Raw genomic sequence first — 23110 nt, forward strand, 5'->3', positions numbered from 1 at the left:
CTTTCATTTGGGTGTGGAAACGGCCCTTAGCTCTTTGCCTTCCAGTAAGTCAATTTTTCAACCATAGCAGGACATCAAGAAAAGACCACCATCAATCGGTTTTCAACGTCTGATGATTGGTGACTGGAGATCAGTTGAAGGTCACATCTCTCACCAACAGGGACAGTCTCCAACCCTTCTCAGAACCTCAATATGTCAATCAGTTCAGAAAATGGCTGGATGTTCAGTTTGCAGTAACAGTGAATGTGTAATTCCATGGTCCCATCAGAGGGTGCAGTTTGTGCTGCTGTCAAACATTTGCTGTAATCTGTGTGGATTCATGTTGAAATATATTCTGTGTGAAACTACAGTTTGTAACTTTAAAGACATTTTAAAACATGAACAAGAAAACATATTCAGACAATTTTGATTTTTCACAGTATTCGTATATATTCGTATATATCACAGTTGTCCAGATAATTTATGAAAAGTTAAAATACTAAGTGTAAAAAATGTCATGCTCTAATCACCTTTGACGTTCACCTCAAAATGTTATTTGGTCATTACATGATTTCTGCCTGCTGTTGGTACTAAACTCAATTATATTACATTTGTGGTTTGCACCAGTTTTTTTCTTTTTTGACTCAGAGGTCGGTGTTGACTGAGCGAACTTTTGTTCCTAAGCCTTTCAGACATACGTCACTTGTGTAAATAAAGGCTGCTGCTGAGGTCAGAGGTCATGTTCAGAATCTAATGCTTTAGTTTGTCTCAATGAACATGTTATGAGCTCATATAGCAAACAGCATATTGGGAAGAAGAAGCAGGAGTGGTTAAATAAAAACATGAAGGTAAAGAGACATGCAGCAACCTCTTAGTATTGATCTGGCTTCTGCCTGACTTAGGACAGCTCACACATCAAATATTTACCTGCTGATACTGAGGTGAAAGTCTTCCAGTGGTGTTCAGCTTGTGGTCACACATACTTCACAAACCAACCTGAAATGAGACTAAAACTTTTTTTTTTCAACCCTACAGTGACAGGTGTTTCTCATTGCATCTGAGTAATAAAGAAGTTGAGTCCTTTTATTTTATTATTTATTTATTTATTTATTTATTTATTTATTTATTTATTCATTCATATTCTTTCAGATCTGATCATTGTAATATAAAAGTCGTTTAGGATTTAACAGGACATAATAAATACAAAGCTGAATCTCTCCTAGCCCACCCCACTCCCATGGAGGCCAACACTACCCTCCGGTGGTGGTTAGACAGCATGGCACGTAAGCTTGTTGCAGAGTGTGGAATTAATCCAGCTCAAACAATAAACTCAATAAATAAAATAAACATGAAACTATATAACATCATCCATAACAAAAAACCCTACATAATCTTAAATAACATCAAGTTATTTCTTTTCAAATCAAAGTATTGCACTTGAAGTTCTGATGCAGAGATTAACTTTTTGTGGTGTTACGCCACAGTTACCCATGATTCAGCCATTGAAAAGCAGAGTTTACTAGACTGCATACTTATTCTAACATTTCTGGGATAATTTGTTTGGGAGGACTAGTGCAGCTCGATTGTTTCAGAGCTTCATCTGCTGGGTTTCTGCATAAATTGTCAAAGCTCATGTTTTGACAATTTATGTATGAACATACGTATTTATGTATTTTTCAAAAACACCAACAACAGACTTTCATTATAAAACAGCTCTAAAATTATTGGTAAACAATAAAAGAGTTGGTTGTCTTCTTATTTTAACAGCTCCTCCATAATACACAGCAGGCACATAACAAAAAGCCAGTACTGTTCATTGGATATGCTGGCACTCACAGTTGAACCATCATATCTAATTATTAAAACATCTTAAAATCTTTTAAATACACTGAGGTGTCATTCTGAAACCTAAAACCAAACTAATGAGGCTCAGCTATTGTAATACTCATGGCCTGAATGTGGATGAGGATATCAGGCCATGAGTCTCTAGAAGGACAGATTGATACCAGGACAGTCCTCACACACTGCCATTTCTGTTTGGTGCCACAGCTAAAGATAAAGGAGCAGCCGTATTAGGAGGATTTTAAAGTAACAAAGCTTTGCCTGTTGTTCTCTTTTGAAAAAAAAATAAAAATACTATTGCAGCTTATTGCTAATGTTTGTTGTAGATGATTTCAGAGTTTTTCTCTGTGTCTTCTTTTAAGTCACATATAGTCAGTGAGGTGTCATTCTGAAGCCCAAACCCAGGATAAAGAGGTTCAGTGAATGTGGTGTTGAAGGTGTGAATGTGATTGAGGCTGTCAGAAGAGACTCTGTAGAAGGACAGAGTGCCAGCAGCAGCATCCAAATACACTGCTACTCTGTTAGAGACAGAGGATGAGGAGGGGAGACGACTGAATGTTACACTGTTGTTGTGGCACAAAGAGTAACCATCATGAAAGCAGCCCAGGCACCAGGATTGATCATTCCTTCCAAGCCATGAGTGGTTTGTGTCTCCTTTCCTTCTGATTCCTTTATAACTCATGGCAATATCAACCCTTCCTGTCCACTCGACCTCCCAGTAACAACGACCAGTCAGACCATTGTTACACAACAGCTGAGAACGTTCAAATCTGTCTGGATGATCAGGATATGACTGATCCTCTTTCAGATGGGTTGCCTTCCTGTTGTTGTCACATAGTTGGAGTTTTCTGTTTACTGTGTTTGTGTCGATTGTGAGTTGACAGGAATCTGATGGAGAAAAAAGAATTGCAGTTAAGCTGTGTTTTAACATTTATCTGTTTGACACAAAACTATGAGGTTTAATGGTGGATTGTAAATGAACACGGTCTAAACATATTGATTATGTAAGTAAAATGAGTGGAGGTCTGTCAGTGGTGACAAGAGGTTAGTTGATTGATTGGGTGGGTTAAGGCTGCAAGCCTGGTCAGCGCCATCTTACCCTTCCGACCATACATACATTACACAAACATCACATGGGGAAGACAGGTCAGAGAGGTATAACAATGGAAAATACACAACACAAGGAAGGAAAAACCCCACCTCAGCACTAGAGATGGCACGATACCACTTTTTTATGTCCGATACCGATACCGATATCATAAATTTGGATATCTGCCGATACCGATATGAATCCGATATAGTGTTTTTTAATCAACAAAACTGTTTTTTTTTTAATATCTTGCTGCATTTTGTATAAGTTCATACTCAAGTTTAAAACAACAACTACACTAAAGCTATTCTGTTATACCTGTATGCAAAAAAAAATAAATTTCATAGTTCAGCAATACTGATCAATCTAATAAACTTAAACCTACACCATCCTCCCTATTCTGGTATTTTAAAGAGTACTTAGCGTAAATATTAAGCAACCTAACTAATAGGGTTCCAACTCCCAGCAACAACAAAAATAAATAAATAAAAAATAGGGAACCACCCCTCACGCGCCACCTCATGATGCTTAATCGACGTAATCAACCTTAATTTGATGCAGTGTGAAAAAATAAATGCACAGAAATCAATTATTTTTCAAGAAATATTAAATAGATTCAACATCTTTCTTCAACAAAATTGCAGACTGCACAGATGGTACCTTCCCAAAGGAAAAAGTACTATAGTTTACTAGGGTATATATATTAGACTTAATAGTCACTATATACAGTAATTGACTTCTATTCATTTTACATCAAATTAAAACTTTGGGTGTCAGATAATTATTTATTAAAAGCTAGACATTTTAAATGAGAATAAGAAAGAAAAGTATGTCTTTGTGCCCCCTTTTCCCTGTTAATGCCCTATCGGCCCCCCTGGCTAAACTTTGCTAGATCCGCCCCTGCAGTTACCAGCCGTCAGCTACGTAGAAAAAGATCCTCGAGTAGAAAGTAATAATAAATAAATTCTAACAACAGCTGATCAAGCTTAAACGTGCTGCTGTTGTTCAGCCGCTGGTTTCCTCTTTCTGGTGCAAAGTGGGCCAAAAACAAACCAGAGAGACGGACTCGCGACAGAAAAGCCGATCAGCTGATCATTAAGCAGTTTCATGATTGAAGTAGCAGCCAGAAGAGGCAGTCGCTCCATATATCGTTTGGTAAGCTTAACGCAGGAATGCTTTACAAACATTCAGAGATGGACTTACACACTTGCTTTACTTCTCTCGGGGATAACTTTATCGGAGATGAAATGCCGGGTTGCTAGCGAAGCTCCACATGCTATCCAGACCACCGACAGGTCCCGCATGCCACAGCCGCTCTATCACGTGATGCATACTGCTCCGACGTGCTAACGTTCTGAGGTGAGTTACGGCGTGTTGCAAGTTTTGTGAGGTGCTTTTGTGATATTTAATGGATCGGATTACATTTTTTATTTTTCTCCGATATCCGATCCAGTAATTTAGGTCAATATCGGACCGATACCGATACGTAATATCGGATCGGTCCATCTCTACTCAGCACATAGCACATAAATCAGCACATAGCACAAAATTCAGCACATCTCACAACACAGAAGACATAAGCTTCGAAGTGTAGGTCTGTGTCAGTGTACATGCGTATGTGTGCGTGTGTGTGTTCCGTGTTCAGCCGATAGAAAATGTCCCTTCACTCGGTTAGGCAACTGTCAACAGTCTTCGGTCGATGCGGGTTTCCTTGATGGAAGGGGAAGAGTCACAACACAGTCTTGTTATCTAAGGGAGAATTTTTGTTATTCCTGTCAGCTTTTGCCTTGAGCATCCAGCTGGCGCCAGGGGAGCCGCATGAGATGAAGATGGTAGTGCGAACAAACTGCTTCCAATTTTACAGTAGGTCTAATGTCCATCACTGGTCAACATATCTCTCAATTCCCGTTTTTCTTCTCCAAGATGTTATCCATATTGCGTTCAATAAACACAGTCTGAGTACTCACAGCCCTGCCCATCGTCTATCATGTCAGCCAGCCTTGTGGGATTTTGAACAGCTGTAGGCGCTTCTTGTTCTTCGATAAGCCAGGTCCGAACGAGCTCCAATCAGCCAGAACTCTGTTATCATGGTTCCGAATTGGTAGATGTCGTTTGATGTTCTCCATCAAGAGTATCACCAGAAACACGACGCAACAGACCATCGAGTACCTGGCAGCAAACATCTCCGCAGGACAATTGGGTTCTACCAAGCCCAGGAGTTTGTCAATTTTGTTAAGGGACCAGTTGATCAAATCCATAATTCTTCTTTAGGTTTTTAAAAGAACAAGTCTGGGAGACTCTCTTAGGGTTAGAGAATAAGCGAGACTATACAAAGACATGAGAAGCCAAGGGAAGATAAGGGAGAGGGAGAGGCAGAGAGAGAAAAGTGCGACCACCTCCGTCAAGAGCCAAGAAGAAAGTTCTGGCACAGCCTAACTATTGCAGTGTGATCTGGTCCAGTGCTTTAATAAAAGAAATTAAATTACAACTAACTCGAAATAAAGCTCCATGATGTCATGATGAGTGCTGTGTGGCTGGCAGGATGTGTACCCAAATGCAGGACTCAGAAAAGGAAAGTTAACTTAAAGCGCAGCTTTATTGCTGGGAAAACTCTTCACAGAAATAAACATCACAAAACGAACTAAAAATCACAACATGAAACTAAACATTAAACTAGCTGTTGGAAGAGAGGATGTACTGTATCTGTGCAGAGTGGATATGAGTGCAAATTTATAACCTTGATCTTGCAACAGTAGTCATATCTTCCCTCTAGTGAACCTAATGCTGTCTGTAATGTAGAACCTACTGTGGTGTTCCAGTATTCATATATTCTGGTGCCAACTGAATTTCAGCCAACAACCTGACAGCCAGTAACACATTGTTGGCGTATCGGTAGTCCACCAATCCAGATACCAAGAATAAAGAACCACCACCCAATAAAAACTATTTATTTATACTGTTTATCTTGTGATTAAAAACCACCTGACTGATTGAAATTTCTTAATCATATCACATGCTCTGGTTTAAATACAAACTAATTTCAATTCTACTCACTGCTGAGCTGCATCGCATCTGGATATCGATGAAAATTGTCACTACTTTGAGGGAAAAACTCATTCGAGATTTTACAAAACAAAAACATACTTACACTTCCTCAGACCTGGTATCAACCACTCGACACCAACCGGTTCCAAGCTAAAGTGATACGTTTAGACAAATTCAGATCATCCTATCATTTTATATTATAAAGTGATGTGTTTATAATGTTAGTAACAAGATCACCCAGATACCTGAGAGTCTCCAGTCTCCTGAGTGGATCCTCAAGTCCGCATAGCAGCAGCTTCCCCCCGTCTCCTGTATGATTGTAGCTCAGGTCGAGCTGTCGCAGATGGGATGATGGGTTGGAATGAATAGCTAAGGCCAGAGAAGCACAACCTTCCTCTGTGATCAGACAGCCTGACAGACTGCAGACAAGCAAAATGAGATACATGTCAGTTCATGTGGGAATGCCAGTGTACAATTTAATGGTATTAGAGAACAGCATACTTATGGCTAAAATGATGATAACTCTTAATTTAAATTGTGACAATTAGCTTTTCCTTTCATTGAAAATGTGTTAATAAAATACTAATAGAATTCTAAAACTAAAGAGCCTGAAAACTCAAGACATTACTAACAGTTGCTTAAGACTGAATAAAGCACATGTCCTCCATGACTCAAATTGCTTTACCCTACAGGAGAATGAGGTCTTGAATGCACTTTTTTTTGACTAGTTAGCAAGCATAGCAAGAGAGAAAATGTTTCTTTGTTGTTGTCATCAGGCTGCTTCTAGGTATCGTAGCTCAAATAATAAACATCTCACCAGAGAGTTTCCAGTTTACAATGTGGACTCTCCAGCCCAGCAGAAAGCTTTTTCACTCCCCAAACATTCAGGTTATTGTTACTCAGGTCCAACTCTCTCAGATGTGAGGATTGGGAGCTGAGAATTGAGGACAAACCTTCACAGCTTTTCTCTGAGAGGTTACAGCCACTCATTCTTTAAGAAAAAGAGGACAACTGATCAGTAAAACGATCCACTTACTGACACACGTTAACTAATTCTACTAACTTGTTCTCCTGCTGTTTGTAGAAAATCCAGCAACTAAGATTTATGTACTTACAAAGCTTTCTTGGAGGACTTGACAACTGGAAGTAGCCTGAGAAGACCCTCCTCAGAGGGGGAGTACTTCTTCAGATCAAACACATTCAAATCTTTTTCTGATGACAGTAAGATGAAGACCAGAGCTGACCACTGAGCTGGAGACAGTTCATCCCTAGAGAGACTTCCTGAATTCAGGGACTGTTGGATCTCCTCCACTAGAGAATGATCATTCAGTTCGTTCAAACAGTGGAACAGGTTGATGCTTTTCTCTGCAGACAAATTGTCACTGATATTATTCTTGATGTACTCGACTGTTTTCTGAATTGTCACTGAGCTACTTCTTGTCTTCGTCAGCAGTCCTTGTAGCAGAGCTTGGTTGGTTTCCCATGAAAGACCCAGGAGGAAGCGGAGGAACAAGTCCAGATGTCCATTTGGACTCTGTAAAGCGCTGTCCACAGCACTCTGATATAAATGTGTCTCTGCAGATTCTCTTGATTCATACTTTTTGGAGGGTGTTTGTTTTTCCAGAAGATTGAGTTCAGAGCAGAAGAAGGTCAGATGAACATGAAGAGCAGCCAAAAACTCCTGAACACTCAGATGGACAAAGCAGAACACCTTGTCCTGGTACAGTCCTCTCTCCTCTTTAAAGATCTGTGTGAACACTCCTGAGTACACTGAGGCTACTCTGATATCAATACCACACTCTGTCAGGTCTGATTCATAGAAGATCAGGTTTCCTTTCCGCAGCTGATTAAAAGCCAGTTTTCCCAAAGACTCTACCATCTTCCTGCTCTCTGGACTCCAGTGTGGATCTGTTTCAGCTCCTCCATCGTACTTGACTTTTTTCACTTTGGCCTGAACCACCAGGAAATATATGTACATCTCAGTCAGGTTCTTGGGCAGCTGTCCTCCCTGTCTAGTTTTCAGCACATCCTCCAGAACTGTCGCAGTGATCCAGCAGAAGATTGGGATGTGGCACATGATGTAGAGGCTCCGTGATGTCTTGATGTGGGAGATTATTTTGATAGCTAGCTTCTTATCTTGAAATCTCTTCTTGAAGTACTGCTCTTTCTGTTGTTCAGTGAACCCTCTGACCTCTGTCACCATATCAACATACTGATGAGGGATCTGATTGGCTGCTGCAGGTCGTGTGGTTATCCAGAGGCGAGCAGATGGAAGTAGTTTTCTCTTGATGAGGTTTGTCAGCAGCACTTCGACTGAGGTGGACTTTGTGATATCAGTCAAGACCTCAGTTTTCTGAAAGTCCAGAGGAAGTCGACACTCATCCAGACCATCAAAGATAAACAGAACCTTGAAGTCTTCAAAGCTGCAGATTCCTGCATCTTTAGTTTCAGTAAAGAAGTGATGAATAAGTTCCACCAAGCTGAACTTTTCCTCCTTCATGACATTCAGCTCTCTGAAGGTGAATGGAAATATGAAATGGATGTCTTGGTTGGTTTTGTCTTCAGCCCAATCCAGAGTGAACTTCTGTGTTAAAATTGTTTTCCCAATGCCAGCCACTCCTTTTGTCAGCACTGTTTTGATTGGTTCATCTCTTTCGGGTGAGGCTTTAAAAATTTCTTCTTGCCTGATTGTTCTTTCTGGTTTGTCTAGTTTCCGGGATGCTGTTTCAATTTGTCGGACCTCATGCTGATCATTGACCTCTGCAGTCCCTCCCTCTGTGATGTAGAGCTCTGTGTAGATCTGATTCAGAAGAGTTGAGTTTCCTGCTTTAGCAATCCCCTCAAACATGCACTGGAACCTCTTCTTCATTGTACATTTGAGATGTTGTTGGCATGTAGCTGGAGTTCCTGATTGAACAAAGAACAAATCCCATAAATTTGAGCATTTGATATTAATGTAGAAGATGTAACTCTGACATTTCACATCCCAACCCTAGATAAGAGAGGCTAGGCAATGGACTAGCAGCCCAAAACCAAAACAATACATCCACTGACACAGTGAAGAAAAAAAAGAAAATTGTTCTCCCCCCCCCAAAAAAAACCCCCACCTATTCTTATATGTTGAATGCCAGGATCTCCCTAAAACAGGCCAACCAGTCTTCAACCACCTAGGATATGCATTATAAGTTCATGAAAAGAAAGTGTTGTGAAGATCGGGAAATCAGTTCAAACTGCCACAGAAGTGCAGTAGTGTAACTACTTAGTGGGAATCTGTAGGACCAGATGGGCAAAGTGTGAGCAGAAAAGGCAAACATCAGGTGAGATGATTCTGGGTACTTCACCTGAGGAGGAAGGTGCTGAACGAACTTAAGGCATAGCACCAGGCTGCAATACTTGGCACAGAGAGCATTTGTAGAATGAGAAGCTCATGAGAGAAGATTCATCAGTATGGCTTCCAAAATCACAAAAAAATATAGCTCCATGAATGTCATTAAGAGCTATGCACCATTTTATGTAAGTGATGCTCGGACCAAAGATATTTTGTTAATATCCGAACAATGCCTTTCTTCAGAAAATACTGAAAGAAGAGAAAAGCTGGAACATCCTGAATTCTCTAACAGGACGACTCACATACAGATGAAGGCAAAATTATTCCCCACCTATCAAAGTCTTTATCAAAAACTCCCCTAACTTTCCCAATTGCTTTTTTGACCATTTCATGCATGAAATATGACAACCTCAATCAGGATTTTTTAAAAGTATTTTTATTCATCTTTAGGCATGAAAAAAAGATTTTTGAACTTTTCAGTTTTTTACATGTCCCCTTAGGTGGACAACATGGGTTTTGACTTATGACTTTCACAAACAAATAAATAATATACACTGTATAAAAACTATAACATAACAAAATATGTTTTTATATATTTTAAATATATTTTATAACAATATAACAAATGTAACAAATATATGTAGAGGCTCTGTGATGTCTTGACTGCCACCCACTGGCTGACCAGTGAGTGGCAGGGTATGGACTGACACATAAGTGTCCAATGTAGTGGTTTAGGTGCAACTATACCATTAACACTAACACACATACAAAAAAACCAGCCTTTGAATAGTTGTCCACTATAGTGACCACTATGCGTAAAAGGGTTAAGTGAGATTTTCAAAATAACATTTCTCAACATACTATTTCTTGTTAGAAAGTAGGAATGATTTATGTTTGTACACAATTTCAGACTGATATCAGAAAAAAAAAACAAAAAAAACTACTAGGCTCAATATTATTAACCCCCTGAAAAACGATTTTTGAGCATTAACGTTGTAAGTCTCGCAGCTTAGAAAATCCAGTTAAAATTGAGGATCCTCTTCTAATTTGCACGCAATGTAAGAACCACAGCAAGGCTTCGAGATGTCACTTGAGGAAGCATACCAAAGACAAAAGAAACAGCTTAGACTTGATTGAAAGAATTGTTGACACTCTCCAAGATATCGATATACAAAGTTCTAATAGTATTTAATAATAGTATCTAATAGTAAGAATGAAAGATTTCAAAGTAGTGATGTGCGGATTGATACTGAAATATCGATTCCTCCGATACCAGTCATTTATATTCTAGAATCGATTCTCACATTAAAATATCGATATTTTAGTAATTTAGAGTAAATTTGTAGTTTATCATTAACAGGAACACAGTGGAAAGAAGCTATATCATTCGGATTGTCTACATTGGAAGGAACTACTTCCTCTTACGCCTTTCATAGTCATGTGCGAAATACGGCTATATAAATGTCTCCACCCCCTGGCGTGTGCACTCACAACAATGGCTGAGTGTAAACGGAGTCATGTGTGGACGTATTTTACATCCACAAACAGCCGAGACGTGGTTTGCAATACATGCATGCAATTAATCACTCCTGAGTGATTACAGCCGGATTGGCGTCCTTGCGGTGGTGCCGTAATGTTTGGTGATAAGAAAAAATTCCAAATAATTCTGGCTATAGATTTTGTTTGGGCAAACAAAGGTACTAATAATTGACATCAAAGAGAGACAAAATGGCAAAGATGAAGAAAGTCGAAGAAGATTTGGAAGAGATTAAGCATTCACTTAATTCGTTGACGTCGGAAATTGAAAAAGTAAATAAGCAACAAGGAATATTAATGTCGATGATGGAGCAAATCAAAGAACTAAAAGATCTGGTCAAGGAGAAAGATAAGACAATCCATTTTTTGGAAAGGAAGGTGGACGACCTAGAACAGCAGGCTCGACTCGAGGAAATGGTCATTACAGGTCTGGAAACTAAACACAGAACATATGCGAGAGTTACCGAATCTGGGACTGGTGCAAAACGAGGAGAGGACGTGCCCCCGATGGAGGAGCTACAATCGTTGGAACGGCAGGTTGTGGAATTCTTTTCGAGTAAAAATCTTCCCCTGCATAGTAACAATATATCTGCATGCTATACTCTTCCTAGAAGGCACAAAAATGCTCCTCCAGCAATTGTAGTGAGATTTGTTAATCGAAAACACAAAGTAGAATTGCTGAGACGGTCCAGCCTTTTGAAAGGAAGTGGAGTATATCTGAATGAACATCTTACAAAAAGAAATGCAGATATTGCAAGACAAGCTCGTATTTTACGGAAGGAGAAAAAGATTCAAGCAACCTGGACCAGGAATTGCAAAGTGATGATTAAACTGAATGGAACACCAGAAGAAGCCAAGGTTGTAACGATTAAGGAACTTGAGGAATTGGACAATTATACGTGATAATATGATTAAGATAGACAAATGGTTGCGACCAATTATGGCTATAACTAGTTTATTTTTGGCAAGGTCAAATGCTACCTCGGGAGGAAAAGGACAAAAGGAAATTGTAAAATTGGATATGGAAGATAACAAGATCAACGGACTTTAAAATATGTTGATAAATGAATGTGAGATTGCTTAGGATCTTTTCTTTCCTTTTTCAGTTTTTTTTTTTTTTTCCTCCTTCTTTTCTCTTTTTTTGTTTCCTTCTCTTTCTTATGAGGTAATAGATAGCGCTAGAATAATTTATGCATTATGTTTGACGACACAGATTATAAATCATATGATTTTGAAGTAGGTATTGACCCTGAAAGGAATGTGCTTAATACAATTAATGTCACATGTGATTATTTTACAGAGGAGCAATTCAGGGATAAGGTTGATATAGCCAATACATTTTCTTTAATTCATATTAACTGCAGAAGTCTTTATAGAAGTTTTGCTTCGATTGAAGATTTTCTGTATAGTCTGAGAGGCAAGTTTCAAATAATTGCTCTGTCTGAAACATGGTTAGATGAGAATAAGGGTTGTAATTTTTGTATTGAAGGATACGATTTGTACTTTGTGAATAGAATTAAGACAAAGGCAGGAGGGGTGGCACTTTTCGTTAATTGTGATTTGAAATGTAAAAAAGTTGAATGTATGTCTGTTGTTATGGATGATTTAATGGAGTCTGTGACAGTAGAATTGGATATAGAAAAGAGAAGTAATATAATTGTAACGTGTATATATAGGAAACCGGGATCACAGATTGAGTTATTTACAGAAGCAGTAGAAAATTTATTGAGTAAGGTTAAGGGAAATAAGACTGTATGTTTGTGTGGTGATTACAATATTGATCTTTGTAAAGTGACAAATGATAAGGCTTCGTCAGATTTTTTTGAATTATTATATGGTAAAGGATTTTATCCTTTAATTATAAAGCCGAGTAGAATAACGGATAAATCAGAAACACTAATTGATCATATTTTTATTAATAGTTTGGAGAATAATATTGAAAGTGGCCTCATCATAAATGATATAAGCGATCATCTACCAGTCTTTTTTATTTTCGATTTAAATATGAAAAGAAAGAAAGAAGCTAGTTTTGTGAGTTATAGAAGGTTAAGAAATGATGAAGCAATTAATAGGTTTAGACAAGATCTCATGGAAACGGACTGGAAGGAGGTTTATGTTAATGAGGTCAACATTGCATACGGAGTATTTCTAAATATATATTTGGCCTTGTATGATAAACATTGTCCATTGATATCATTTAAGCATAAGAAAAAGAATATAAATATGAAACCTTGGATAACTAAGGGTCTTGCAAATGCGTGTAAAAAGAAAAATAATTTATATAGGGAGTATATAATATATAGAACTAAAAATGCGGAAATGAAATATAAACTATATAAAAATAAGTTGGTATTAATATTGAGGAAAGCTAAGAAAGATTACTATAATAAAGTTTTCCAGGAAAACAAAAATAATATTAAGGGCATTTGGAATATTTTTAAAGAGGTATTGGGTAATAAGAACACACCCATAGTTCGGCCTAATTATTTTATTAATAATAATCAAGTTGTTAAAGATAAGACCGAAGTAGCAAACGAATTCAATTCTTTTTTTGTAAATGTTGGACCTACTTTAGCAAATCTAATCAGGAAAAATGATGATCCAGGAGATGAGGAAGCCTGGATAGGTGATAATAGAATGGTTAATTCCATATTCTTAGCCGATACTACCATAAAAGAAATAGTAGCAATCGTAAAAAATTGTAAAAATAAAAAATCTACTGATTGTGAAGGTATAGACATGGTCATAATTAAAAAGACAATAGATTGTATAAGTACTCCTCTTTGTTATATTTTTAATCTTTCGCTACAGTCAGGAGTATTCCCTGACAGAATGAAAGTGGCAAAAGTAATACCATTATATAAATCAGGAGATAAGCATAGTTTTAACAATTATAGGCCAGTGTCTCTTTTATCACAGTTTTCAAAATTGCTAGAAAAACTCTTTGCACAAAGACTTGATAGTTTTATTGAAAAATATCAACTAATACATGAAAACCAATTTGGATTTCGTAAAAATAGGTCAACGGCATTAGCGTTGTTGACTTTTATTGAAGATATTTCATCTGCAACACATAATAATAAATACACAGTGGGAGTATTTGTTGATTTAAAAAAAGCTTTTGATACGATACAACATTCTATTTTGATTTCTAAATTGTATAACCATGGAGTGAGAGGAGTAGCATTGAATTGGTTAATGAGTTATTTAGAGAATAGGTTGCAATATGTTTATTATTTTGGCAATACTTCTGAAAGACTGAAGATTGTATGTGGTGTTCCTCAAGGTTCTATTTTGGGACCTAAACTCTTTAATTTATATATTAATGATATTTGTGACGTATCTAAAAGGTTAAATTCGATTTTATTTGCAGATGACACAAATTTTTATTGTTCTGGAGAGAATTTGAAAGACTTGGTTGAAATTATGAATTCTGAGATGTTAAGAATAAAAAAATGGTTTGATGTAAATAAATTATCTTTGAATCTGACAAAAACAAAATATATGATATTTGGCAATCGTGTAAAGGAGGATAAAGTCATTATGTTTATAGAGGAAGAATTGATTGAAAGAGTTACTGAATTTCGTTTTTTGGGTGTAATAGTGGATGAGAATTTGACATGGAAATCTCATATTGAACATATTAGAAAGAAAATGGTCAAAAGTATTTATATTTTGGGTAGTATAAGAGATTTATTAAATTATAAAACAATGCGTATTTTATATTTTTCTTTGTTTTTTTCATATATCAACTATTGTGTTGAAGTTTGGGGGAATACATATGAGAATACCATAAAACCTTTAAACCTATTACAGAAGAAAGTTATACGAATAATTCATAATGTTAAATATAGAGAACATACAAACAAATTATTTATAGAATCAAAATTATTAAAATTAGGAGATTTAGTGAAATTACGGACATTATTAATTATGTTTAAGGCTAAAAATAATATTTTGCCTTTTAAGTTACAAAGAGTATTTTTGATGTGTTCAAGGGGAGAAGAGAATAGAAGGAAATTTTATTTTAAACATCAGTTAGCCAGGACTACACAAAGATTAATGAGCACAACGGTTAGGGGTATAAGACTGTGGAATTCACTTCATTATAATTTAAAGAATTGTATAAATTTACAATGTTTTAAAAAGTGTTATATGTTTAAAACGATAACTCAGTATGAAGAATGCGAATGAATGTGATGTTGGTTTGGGATTCGACCGGAGAGAAATGTCAATATTAGTTTGTTCCTGATTTTTGGTGCCCATCGGTGATATAAGTTCGATGGTAGATAGGGGGCAGGGTTTAATAAGAATATTTTCTTCTTCCTGCTCCTTTTCACACATGGTTGTTGTGTTTTGTTGACAGAAGATGTGGTTGTTTTGTTTGATTTGTAGTACCAAGTGTGAAATAAATAAAAATGAAATGAAATGAAATGAAATGAAATGAAATGTGGCAAGAAAATGAGGTGTTGTACAACGCCACTAACCTTGTCAAACACCTCAGAGTAAATCATATCACAGAATATGATGAGCGTATGTTGAGGTGAACTGAAGAGGAGGAGAGGGACAGGTGCTGCTAGGGCGAGACAGACGCCTCTCACGGAATCCTTTAGTGCTGCAGGCAGGCAAGGTTTTCAAATAGCACACAACTTAAATTTTTTTTATTTCTATGTGATGAATTCTGCATTATTAAGTGATAAGAACAAGTAATCTGATGTCCTGTAATCATTATGACGCTATAATTTGAGATACAATAAAAGATACAATAAATAAAAAAAGTTTTTGTACAGAGTATCGGTATTGGATCGGTATCGGATCAGTATCGTCGATACCACCCTGAATTTTACTTGGTATCGGATCGGAAAGGAGATCAGTGATATCGCACATCACTACTGAAAAGACAAATGACATGACCTGTCTGGAAAGGACAGTCTTGGGCCTTTTATGTCATTTAGGGAATCAGCTTATGTAGAAGTGCAATGTTTATTGGTTTATCTGGTTATACTGGAAGACAGTGAATGATGCACAATTCATGATTTGATTGTTTATTATACTCAGCACTTTTGTATATGTTTTGTTTATAGACCACAGACATCCACTCCCGCACCTACGAGTCCTTGTACGCCCCATCTGTAAGCCTGTGGTTGCATTACTGTGCTGTAGTGTTAACGAATGACAGTAAAGAAGGAAGAACCTAATTTGAACTCCTGTTAATTCTGACCGGCACCACTGCTATTCAGCCAACGCCTATACAGTCATTGGTGAAACCCAAATAATTAGTGGCAGACCAAGAAAACCTGCACTTCTGCTGAATTGGACTGGACATCTTCAAGCCAGACTGCAGTATGTTAAGCACAACCTGGAAAAAGACTATCCATACTGAAACCACATCCTAAGGTCAGATAAGACAAAATTAGGGCTCTTTGGTTATGTTTGGAGAACATTCTGATCCACAATGCTGCACTGACAGGAGCTAGAGAGAAAGAGAGCATATTTCTCTCATATTGGCTTTTCTTCATTGACTCCCAGTTAAATCTAGAAAATTTGATGGGCTTACTTGTGGTTCCTAGAGTATTTAAAGGTAGAATGGGAGGCAGAGCCTTCATCTTTCTGGCCTCTCTTCTCTGGAAAGATGCACAGTTTGCTATTAGTATCCAGGTTCATAATTTCAACCAAGGTGATTTTTGATATTTGGGAAATAATTTTATTTCTGAAATTTAAATCTTAAATTATGCATATTTAGCAAGACCATGTTAAAACATTATTTGTCTCTTTAAAAGGATATGGGTAAAATAATTTTATGGTCCAAAACAAAGATTAGATGAAAAATATGGTTTGCCAGTGAAATTTCAGGTGAAGATTAGACCATTTGACACCCGTGTTTTCCCAAACCCTGCCACAAGCGGTTGTAGGGTTGCAATGACGGTGCTGCTCAGGACTGTAAATACTGCCTGAGCCAGACTCTTAAAAACTGTTTTCTTCCTGGTAACACCTCTCACTCTTCATTGATGAAGTGAGGTCACAAAAGCTGAGATTTACAGTGGATTTGAGGAAATCACAAACATACACCAGAACACAGTCTGAACTTTATAACCAGACGTGGAATGAGTGGGACATAATGTGATAGCAGCCAGGTGTTGGTTTTTTATGAACCTAGTTGGAAAAAAACATGTCTGATCTGGACACTACACTTGATCTTTATAGAAAATGTTCTTACTTCTTTGTAGAGAGTCAGCCAAGGCCTCCTGCTTCATCCACCTCAGGAAGTCATCTACCATCTTCAGAAGAGCTTCTCTGCTGCTCCTCTTCTGGTTTTCACCCTCCAACATCTCCTTATCCTTCCACTGACTCGCTAAACATTCTGGATGATCTGGACTCAGAACTTTCTGGATCTTCTTCAGTTCATTCTTCACAAAAGTGATGATGTTTTCTTCCAGCAACTAGAACAGAATACTATATATTTTTTTAACATGAATCGTATAATTACCAGAAACATCGTATCTGGTCTTGTACAGAATTTCAACCTACAGGCCTACAAATTACTATAAAGGAACTTTATTACAAAGCCTGCCACTTCATCTATACTGGATGTATAGAAATAATGACTACACAGCTTTACATAAGCTAGTCAGTCAGTCAAATACAATACAACACTGAGAACAGGTGTTACTGTAGAGTTTTAGGTTTGTCCTCTTTATGATTTCATATTAACAATGCCAGAGAATTTTGTTGAACTGAATTACGTCAACAAGAATTTGATTTAATCTGATGAAACTGCGCTACTTGATGTATAAGGAGCTTGGAAGGACACAATCTGGACTTCTTGAAGTTTCTTGCAGACGTTTCAACTCTCATCCGAGAAGCTTCTTCGGTTCTAAGAGCAAGAGAGAGTCCCAGATTTTTAAGCCCCGTTGGGAGTGTCCCTAAGCCCTTTTGGCTTGTTCATCTTCTTGAAATTTAAGGAAGTCCAGATGCTTGCCTTCCAAGCTCTTTAGACTATGATGACTGGATGACCGAGAACCTTCACAGACATGTGCTGCTTGATGTTATATTAGTACACAGTCCTGTTTGATTCGTAGCTCAAGTGAAGGACGTTTCTGTTCATGTACAGACCCTAAATATGGAGTCCAGGTGTTTTTGATCCTGCTGTTCAGACTGACCACTAGGAACCTCTGAGCTCTCCTGATGCATCCTGTAAAAACATAAACTATTAGTTAATATTTGATATAAACTTGAACTAAACATTTGAACAAAAATCTGACCAAACTTCGGCTGCTCAAAAAAAGCAGAAATCATCAACACAGCTTTACTGTCTTCCTTTAGCTTCTATTATGTCTGACTTTCTGTCTAAATGCACTGTTTGAATATTCTACAAGTTGCCAGTTGCCAAACAATACAAAAAAATAGACGACCCTTTACTTTGAAGGATTTTGCATTTCGCCTTCACAGCAGCAACAAAAGAACTTTTAGTGAATAATGTGACTTCTAATTGTGAAGATAGGACATAATTTGTTATTTTTACTTTCATATTGTGATGCCAACAAAATGATGCGTTATTTTGAGGAAACTAATTAGTGTTTAATGGACACAAAATAATCTTATTGAAGTAATGACATCAGTGTAGCAAAATAATAACCATTATCTCTCGGAGAAAATGCTAACGTTTTCTGACACTTGTAAGTTTTCTGTTTATTTTGAAAGTATGAATTAATTCCAGTCACTTGTTTGAAAGTCATCAGGTCTTTTACGTTTGTCATAATAATTAATTAGGTGTACAAGTAAAATACTCAAGAATCCAAAAGCACATGCAAAAAACTGTAAATCATTGTTCCTGACTTTTATTGACTTTAGACCAGATCTTGCTTAAATTTTTGTCTTTCTTTTATTGTGGGTTAGATTTGAACACTTGAAAAAAAAAAAGCGTCAATGTGCAACTAAAACAGCAAATAGTGGCCCAATGTAGGATCAAAATACTAGTGAAAACTAGCCCAAACTGGAGCTAAAGCTTTAGCAGTTCTAAGTTTAATGTTCCAGTCTCTTGTGGATCTTGTAAAATAAGATAACAGAAAGCTTTGTGCATTCATTAAAGGGCATATACTCTCCTGGAAGATATAAACAGTGGCACATATAACACTAAATCTATCTATTTGTCAAATTTTACAAATCTATTTGTAGTTTTAGTGTTGAAAGTACTTGTGAGAGAGTTATTCAGAACATCTTTCACAAACTCTGTACACACAGGAGGTTCGCCATCACAGATGGGGTTAACTCACTTTGCCTGTGAAGGAGGTTTCTGTGTAAAATGTCACAGTGGCTTCTTCAACTGGCTGCTATTCACAGACACACAGCTGGATTCAGCTTCAGAGGAGTCGACTCTGTGATCAATGCTGTTCTATTAAGCCTATACAATCATATACTTTTATGTAAAATATTCATTTTCATATTATGGTAACTTACTTTTTGGCAGTATGTCTAAAACTGGTGTTTAAATTATTTGGCCGTTCACTTTTTGAGGACACACAGCTGGGTTCAGGTCTCGGAGAATTCAGCATCTGATGGATCCTAAAAATAAATAGCCTTGCATGAAAAAACGTCATATGTGGATTTGAAGTTAATTCTTTAAATCAGTTAATATTGAAAACAACTCACGTTTTACTGGAGGAACTTTTTTGTTTGAAATCAGTCGCAAGTTCTTTTGAATCGTTGCTCTTTAAGGACACACAGCTGGGTCCAGGTCCAGGTTGGTTCCTGTGAATAATGATGGAGCAGTGGTGTGAGTGCTGAGCTGTGACATGGAGAAGAGTCATGGACAGTTAAAGATGGGCATCTTACCTCTGAGCTTTGGTCTGGCTCTCATGTTCCCCACACAGAGCGGTTTTAGAGGGGGGGACTCCCTCCTCTCTGTCCTCACACTGATCCATAGCAGAGCCCACTCCTTCACACAAACAAAACTTCATGAGTGGATGAACATCAGATTTGTTGGAAATGAACTGAGAACCAGGGACAGCAGCTAATAGTAGGAGACAGATAAAAAGAAAAACAGATAATACGTGGACAGCGTTTAGGTTTGTCAGCTGTCAGATAATTACACGTATGTCACAGTTAGGTTTTTATCCCACCTGTTAGCAATTCTCGTATGACTTCAGTAAGATTCACATGCATCCATTAGTTGTTAATGTGATTGTGTTCTCTCATTTTCTTAATGTTTTTTGAGTACTCAATGTCCATGATTCACCTGCAGGAGCTTTGTGTCTTACATGGGTCGACACCATTGTATTTACTTTGGCAACAAAACAGTGAATCAGGGTTCAAATAAGAAGAGTCTGCAGATGGTGAGAAGTCCTCCTTTTTGTGCTGTGTGGAGCTGCCAGCCCTAACCCTCTGCTTCCTTGTGATCTATGCAGTTTTTACTGTGAGATGAAACTCAATAAAATAGTTTCAACTGTGGTTCAACTTTGCCCATCTGTTGGCCAGGTTGAAGCAGATTTACAGCTGAATAAACTGTTCAGCAACAATTCTGTTGACACTGTGTGGCTTTTAGGTCTAACTGTGAGGCAAATAGAGAGTTAACAGCTGTGTATACAGGCATGGTTAAAACAGATAGTTAAATGTTTGTGTACAGCAGGTTTAACAAGTTTAACAAGGTTTTAAACTACAGCAAACATGTAACTGGACTTAAATCAGATAATGTAGCAAAAACAAGAATCAAACACTTCCTGTAAAATATTCTTAGGTATGTTTAAGACTTTGATCTGTGTGCTTAACAAGTTTATTAGACTACCTGACATTAAAAAAAAAAAACAACAACAACAAGAAAACACAAAGACTTGAGAAATCTGCCAAAAACTTGTTTAAAACTAAATGATGGTATAATGAAATTGCTGTTTATCGGGCAAATTACAAACTGAATCCACATTTTTATACCCAAATTTACACTGGACTTGTGTCAGAGATCAGAAATTAATCCATCAAATAACCACTAAAACATTTTTTTTCTGTGTTTTCTGTTCAGGAATGAAAGTAAATAACTGTAATAAAATTCTACTGTGCTTTACATTTTTTCTGCTTTTCTGTAAAAGAGAACATTTGGGTATGGATAACATGGATAATTATATTCTAGCATTAAAAATATAATTTAGATTGCAGAGGTTTTGCATACTGGTTGATTAATTGTTACAGAAACATAAACTGTTATTTTGGTAATAACTATTACTGTTAATATAAGGACAGCTGTGGCATAAACCTTACACTGGAGGTGGTTTGATAAACTTGTTCAGCACTGCAGCTAAAATGTCCTGATAAATCTTCAGTAAGTTACAGATAATTATTTATAGATTTTAATAAGTACGAAGATGTGAATGCTAACAGTCACACGGTCTATAGTCAGTCTACTGGGACAAATCATGGTATCATGGCTAAATGTGCTGTTTCACATTTCTTTCTCTGTTTTACAATCCAGGCCTTTTTCAGGGCAATAACTGTAACACTGTAAACTTTAATATTGGCCTAATTACTGCTTACAGAACATGTAACGCAGGAATGTCAAACTTGATTTAGTAATGAACCCAATTTGATCTCACGTGGGCTGAAAGAGTAAAATAATTTCACAATAATCCACTTTTTTGTGTTTTAATATAAACACGTTCAAGAATATTTTTACATTTACAACAGATCAAACAACCTGCCAAGATCTAGAAATACCTTCAACACAGTTTCCCTGCCTGTGTTAAACTGTCTTAAACTTTGAAATGTGCAAAGTCGTCCAAAAGTGGGCTGTTTCTGGCCCCGAGGCCGCATGTTTGACACCACTGTATCTTTATGCCCTGAATAAAAACACACTGCATCCAAACAGCTGACAGGGTTTTTTTTTTTTTCACCGAGCAGATATTTACTCGCTCCAGGCATTTGTTCATTCCGGGACGTTATTTTGAGTCATTATCCAAATTTCCTTGTCACCAGATTCACTTTCTGATAGAAACCGCTTTACAAGTTTAATGGTTTGGCCTCAAGATACGATTTTAAAAGGTTCCCTTGTTAAAGCTACACTTCTATCAGCGCGCGTGCTTTCACAGATCTCTCCATCATACTTAACCAGTCCGCACGCTGGGCTCTGATAATCACATAAAATAAACACTCTACAAATCCGCTCTTACAAACAAACGAGCAACTTTGCAAACAAAAGCAAAGAATAAACCACAAACAAACACTTACCAAAGTATAAGTATCCACGTAAACATGACAAAAGCCAGTTTAACTAACCAGGAAATAAACAGAGGCTGACCTGATACAGGAGATCGCCCCGCCCACCAGTCTACCTCAGCCGAACGACTGAAGTTCAAGTACAACCAAGTCCACTATAGCTATTAGCGTTTCATGTGGTTTGAACTACTTCAAACAGAGTTAGTTTAGTGCACTGGTTAAACTATAGTCGTTATTTTCTAAGTAATATTTTCAGCGCGTGTTAACCATCAGTGTGCCACACCTACTGTAGTTACTAATGGTGACCACTAGAGGACAGTCACCACCATGAAAACTTCACCTGAAGCGCAGAAGCTTAAACGGCCATCAGCAGATTATATACCAGAGGCTCCGGAGCCAAACCGACTTCATTCTGTGGATTCTCTGAATGATGAAAACTTCATGATATAATTGCAGATTTCTTCATATATGACCTGCATGGAGAAGCTGAAAAAATGTCTGATACTGATGTACAAACCTGAACAAGAGGCTGTTGGTACCTGAATCTCACCACCAGCTTCTGAAAATAAAATTAGGCTCAGAATCAAAGCTCCAGTAGTCAGCTCTGTCCTGACACACAGTCCTGTGATTTACTGTTTTAAAGGACACCTTATACCACATGTGTCAGTGGTTTGACACACCCAGAGTCTGTGGCTTCACATTGAGTCAGGCAGGAGTTAGTCTGTGATCTCAGGCCAGAACAAAAGGACACCAGATCGCACCTCTGCCACAGAGCACTCCTTTGAGGTGGAGGACTTCTTTCCTCAATCAGAGATCTGTTTTCAGCCTCGGAGCTCAAACAATGCAAGTGGAAGACAGGACAGGGCGGTCTCTGATGGTGCTTCAACAGTTGTCAGCAAATAAAACTGCACACAGTCAGGGATCTATGATCAATTGATCAACTGATATATTTATAAGGCCAGAGGTCAGAGGTCGAAGTTTAATTACAATTTATGGACCCATTTTTATAAAAAATAATGCACATTACGCTTCACAAATAAATATATCAGGAAATTCCAGTCATGTGTGTTTAATATGATGGCTTCAGGTAT

At 37.4% G+C, this 23110-nt stretch overlaps 1 protein-coding gene across 2 annotated transcripts; it reads right to left on the minus strand.

Moving 5' to 3' along the window:
- Positions 1–1103: 1103 nt before the first annotated feature.
- Positions 1104–22140, minus strand: LOC101463978 (NLR family CARD domain-containing protein 3-like). Of its 2 annotated transcripts, XM_076880723.1 has the most exons (11): positions 22032–22140; positions 19653–19830; positions 19470–19568; positions 19278–19382; positions 17934–18012; positions 17038–17260; positions 7072–8863; positions 6774–6947; positions 6202–6375; positions 6060–6106; positions 1104–2709 (listed from the first exon to the last, which is right to left on the minus strand). In XM_076880723.1, the coding sequence occupies exons 2-11, from the start codon at positions 19775–19777 to the stop codon at positions 2132–2134; spliced, it is 3396 nt and encodes a 1131-aa protein (XP_076736838.1). In that variant the 5' UTR covers positions 19778–19830; positions 22032–22140; the 3' UTR covers positions 1104–2131. The 2 variants fall into 2 exon arrangements, with proteins under 2 accessions (XP_076736838.1, XP_076736839.1); XM_076880724.1 differs by lacking the exon at positions 6774–6947.
- Positions 22141–23110: the final 970 nt, after the last annotated feature.

The sequence above is a fragment of the Maylandia zebra genome, linkage group LG23 (genome assembly GCF_041146795.1).
Source record: "Maylandia zebra isolate NMK-2024a linkage group LG23, Mzebra_GT3a, whole genome shotgun sequence".
NCBI lineage: Eukaryota > Metazoa > Chordata > Actinopteri > Cichliformes > Cichlidae > Maylandia > Maylandia zebra.